The sequence below is a fragment of the Myotis davidii genome, unplaced genomic scaffold (assembly GCF_000327345.1).
Source record: "Myotis davidii unplaced genomic scaffold, ASM32734v1 scaffold1363, whole genome shotgun sequence".
Lineage (NCBI taxonomy): Eukaryota > Metazoa > Chordata > Mammalia > Chiroptera > Vespertilionidae > Myotis > Myotis davidii.
In genome coordinates, this window is record NW_006294347.1 from 322,852 (window position 1) to 327,950 (window position 5,099).

At 55.5% G+C, this 5,099-nt stretch overlaps 1 protein-coding gene across 1 annotated transcript in view; it reads right to left on the reverse strand.

Moving 5' to 3' along the window:
- Positions 1 to 5,098, reverse strand: part of KCNC1 (potassium voltage-gated channel subfamily C member 1) — a gene marked incomplete at its 5' end in the record, with an annotated part of 35,737 nt that extends 30,639 nt beyond the window's left edge. Inside the window, 2 exon segments of the mRNA XM_015566996.1 lie at positions 4,666 to 4,828; positions 4,830 to 5,098. Of these exon segments, the coding sequence (XP_015422482.1) occupies positions 4,666 to 4,828; positions 4,830 to 5,098 (432 nt within the window).
- Position 5,099: the final 1 nt, after the last annotated feature.

Consider the following 5,099-nt stretch of genomic DNA (forward strand, 5'->3'; position numbering starts at 1 on the left):
CGAGGCAGGCAGACCTGGCACATGCAAGAAACTGAAATGAGGCCGGGGTTATGAGGCCGGGGTGGCTGGAGCTCGGGGAGTGGTGAGGACAGCCAGGCCAGAGGAGACTGAAGAGCAGGCAGCTATGGGCTGGGGGAGCAATAAAGGGTGTTAAGCAGGTAAGGAGGTGAGCTGTCAGATTTGTGAGTTGAAGAGACCTGTGTGGTTGCCAAGTGGAGAAGGCACTGTAGGTGCAGGGACTGGAGGTGGGAGAGCAGTCAGGAAGCTGTTGGAAAGGTTGCCTGAGGGAAACAGTGGTGTCCTGAAGCAGGAGGGTGGACATGGAGACAGAGGGCAAAGGGTGGAGTCTAGAAAATCATGAAGTAAAATGATAATACAACTAATAGGAGTGATACCAGCAGCCAACATTTACTGAGCACTGACTGCATGCCAGGCCCTGTGACTCGGGGCTCCCCACATATTACCTCAGTTAATCTTTCTACAGCCCTCTGGATGTAGGTTCTATCGCTATGCCTATTTTAGGGGTGAAGAGGCTGAGACTCTGACTAGGAGATGCTGGGTTCGTGCCTTTCTTTACTAGGGTGGGAGCTGGGGTTAGGGGGTTGAAGGTACCATTCAAAGACACGAGGACACCTGTAAAAGCATCCTGGGAAAGAGAACACCTAATGGGGGATACACTGTGGCAGGAAGCACTTGGGGTGGCTCCCTCACCACTGCTCATGGGTTTCCTGATCTGGGGAGATGGGCTCTGGGTTGAGGGGCAAGCTACCTGGAAAGGCCCTGATCACAGCTCTGTCCCCAGGCCCTCTGCCTGACAAGCTAAGGCTCCCAGAGTCCTGTGTCAGCTGGGACCCAGGGGAGAAACAGAAATCTCTGGCTGGGCTCTTCATCCCAGCCACTAGGTGAATTTCCTTCCCAGGGCGTTGAGGGGGCACTGGACCACAGCAGGTCCCATGGAGGTGGGGACAAGACAGAGTGACAAAGAACTAGAGTTGGAGGAGAGGTGGGCAGTGAGGCGGATGGAGGAGGGGTTTCCATTGGCATTTGCTCATCATTTTGGAAGGTCAAGTGACTCTAGGGGACAGATGTCAACACACACAGAGAGACACACACACGGAATACTCTCCAGCACAGGGTCCACCACTGGCCCTGACCTGACACAGAACAATGTTCCTGATGACAACATGCAAATCACAGATTAAAGCCAAAGGCCTCAGACCTGCACCTGCCCCCAAGGAGGAGAGGAGGGAAGGCCGGCCCCAACACAGTCCTGCCTGCTCCCACACCTCCCACGGCTTTGCATGCTGGGACTGCTGTTTCCTGCCATCTGCCTGGCCAATTCCTACTTGTCCCTCCAAGCTTCCCCCTGCATCACCTCCTCTGGGACAGTTCTTACCCTCACAGTCCCAGGAAGCTCCCGCACAGCCCTCGCCACATAGTGGCATCATCATCCTTTCCTTCACCCCTTGCCCCAGAATACAAGCTGGGCTCACCGTGCCCCAGCTCACCTCCCCAGCCCTCACCCCTCAGCCTGGGTACCCAGAAAACCACAGGAGAGAAGGCCAGGGAACCAGCTGCTCTGTCACCACGAAAGAGATGGGACCTCCCACCCCAGCCAAGGAGCCCCTATCTTCCAGAGACAATGCCAAGGCCTAGGTGAGGTGCCTCACCACCTGGCCCATGCAACAACTGGCCGGGGCTACAGAGTCTTTCTACTGATGGGAAATGAGGAGCAAAACCGCTCACTAAGGCGGCTCAGAGGTCCCAGGAGATCGAGGCAGCAGGCAGGAAGCTGGCCTGCTCTTTCATCTTCCTCCAGGAACACTCACACCCAGGCACCACAAGGTCTCTCTCACATCACATACAAGCACACACACCAACACGGACACAGTTTCTCACACACAGTCTGTATCACACATAGATTCCCCACCCCACACAGCCTTACACACACAGCTTCACACATCACTGCACTCACACTCACCTCAAGTCTCACAGCTCTCCCAAGAATCCCCCTCTCTCTCTCTCTCTCTCTCTCTCTCTCTCTCTCTCTGTCTGTCTCTCTCTCACACACACACACAATATCTCTCTTACACATATAGTCTCTTTTCCTCATATACATACTCTCCCCCACGCAGTCTCATTCTCACACACTAAGTCCATCTCTCAAAACACACACAATCTGTCTCTCACTCTCACACGGAATTTCTCTGGTAGAGACACAGGATGTCACAGTCAGTCTCATCACACACACCACCGTCACACCCTGAGCCTCACACATATTTTTATTCACATACAGTCTCTCACACACATGAAGAGTCTCTCACAGCCACAAAGAATCTCTCTTGCACAGATCCTCTCACACCTGCAGCGTTTCTTTTACACACATATACAATGTCACACACATACAGGATTTTGGCCTAAAATCTACATTAAAAAAAATGTACATCCCACCACTTTGAGGAGGCTTGGGGCCCCTGTGAGGGAGGGGTAAACAAAGGTGACGGCGGTGGTGGCAGCAGCAGCAGCAGCAGAGAAAAGATGGAGAGGGAGGGAGGGAGGGCAGCCCGCTGGTCTCTGCGCAGATGAGCCGCAGAGAGGCAGCGCAATGCAGCGAGGCCTGCTGGAGGGAGGGCGGCAGGAGGCCTGGGTTCTAATCCAGGCTCTGCCCTCGGTTCCGTGTGCCCTTGGGCAGGTCCCTCCCCCTCTGGGCCCCAGTGTTCTCTCGGTCACCTAAGGAAGTTGGAACGACTCTATGAGGCTACTGGGGAGAGAAGGCAGTAGCATTGATCGGCTGGGTGGGAGGGCACCTTCCAATTTATCTCTATTCCCCTTTACTACCCAGCTTTCCCTCCAAGTCTGCTCTTCAATGGACACTTGATAGAATCAGGACTTTTAAATAAGGTTTTGTACATCAACAAGCCTCCAAACCACTTGCCAGCCCATTTATCTGCCTTGGATGAAGTCCACCCCACAGCCTACGAATGTTCAGTGGGAGAAGATGGACAGGGGAGGGGGCTGGACCTGCCCCACATGACCCCTGCCGATTCTGAAACTCAGGGACATAGGTCAGAGCCCTAAAGATGAGCCCAAGGTGGCCAGGAGGATGGCACCTCTGAGGAGGATGAGGTCCCAGGAGACCTCCTTCTAGTCCTGCTTAGCTTCTAGCTCCCTGGGTGACCTTGGACAGGGTCCTTCGGGGCAACATGAGGAGTTTGGCCTTCTCCCTATTATCCGCCCCTGCCCCCACCACACACACAACTATTCTAGGATTTAATGTATAACATTCTGACCTCCTAACCCCTCCATAAAGGATGCTGAGACACTGAGTGTTTATCTCAGTAACAAATCTACCAGGCCTGTGCCTACACACAGCTTTTTTCTGCTGTGGACACCTCAGTGTCCCCAAACCCCTTCCCACACTGATGATCCCCAGCAGCTCCGCAGACACTCCTGCCCCCTCCTCTGCCCCATCTTCCCCACCCCCCCTCAGTTCTAATGGGCGGAAGGGAAGGCCTGTGGAGCAGTAAAGAAAGAGTGGGCAAACTCATCGGTTTGCCACGTAGGGGGTTGGAGGTGGCTGGGGATGGGGGAGGGGCTCTGCTTTAAATGACTACCTCTGACCCTCTCCTTCATGCCTTAGGCTCCATTCAGGCCTCTTGAGGACAGAGTCCAGTGCAGGCAGGGGTCATCTCTTTCAAGGGATGTGGCTGCTACCAGTGTCTCCCTTTTGGGCTTAGTTCAGTAGCAAAACCCCTTAGAAGTCACCAGCTGCCCCCTCTCCTATTTTACAGATGAGGAAACTGATCCTGAGGGGCCACCTGCGGGGCCAAGGTCAGGCGCCCTTTCTCCCCTGAAACAAACTGGGGTCAGGAAAGGGGAGTGGCTGGTGAAGACAGACGCACCCCCTCACAGACTTCCTCCTTGTAGGCTCCCCCTGTACACCCCTTCTCTGCCCCTGACAGGTCCAGGCATAAGGCCAGCGGCCCCCTCCAATACCCTGCCCTTATGACCAGGAAAAAGGACAGCCTCTGTGCCCAGGAGCAGGTTTCAGAAGAGTCATATCCACCTCCCCACAGCTGAGTCCCACACCAACTTCCAAGCCTGTGATTAACCATAAAGATCTCCCCTTGACCACCTCCTCAGAATGGCCTGAGGCTGCTCCCTGGGGAGGGAGGGGCAGTCCATCTCAAGCAGCAGACCCAGGCCTCCAACCCTTGTCCATGGGCCCTGGCTGGCCCCAGATGCCCTTACCTGGGAAGAAGGAAGGGTGCCCAGCTTCCCTCCCCACACCAAAACCCAAAGGGGAGGTCAGACCTTCACCGTGTACATCTGCAGACACACACCTGCACGCACAGGCACTCCTGCACACTCAAACATACGCACATGCTCACGCCTTCTCACTACATCCTTTACCCACACAAATCTACACCACCACACTTACATAAATATGCACACACAAACACACCCATTCATACTCGCTCATACATATTAAATCCGGAAATACACAGACCTTACTACATACAAAACTAGTCACCCTCGAAAAAAAAATCATCCCCTTTCTTACACACACCACACGCACCCCCTTTCAGTTTTGACTCACTAGGTACCAGTTATCGAACACACCCCCACCCCCGCCCCATCTTCCGATGGGTAAGTGTCGCTTACCCTGGCGTAGCGAGATGAGTAGGGGTCCTCAAACAGCGCCCAGATGCGTGGCTGCCAGCGGCGCCAGAAGCCGCCGGGCCGTCCGTCCGGGGAGTCGCTGAGCGCCAGGCGCTTGGTCATCTCCAGCTCGTCCTCTCCGTCGCCCGAATCTCCAGGGCCGTCTGTTGTCCAGGGGCGCACCGCCAAAGCTGTCCAGCGCCTCCTCCGCGTCCCGGTGCTGGCGGTAGGTCATCCAGCAGCAGGGCTCCACGTCGGTCTCGTCGATGCCCCAAAAGGCCAGCTCCTCTTCGTAGAGCGGCCCGCACACGTCGGCCGGGCAGTGCAGCTTGCCCGTGCGGTAGTAGTTCAGAATGTGCGCGAAGACGCCTGGGTGGCGGTCGAAAAAGAACTCGTCGGCACGCGGGTCATAGTCGAAATGGCTGTGGGCGTCGGGC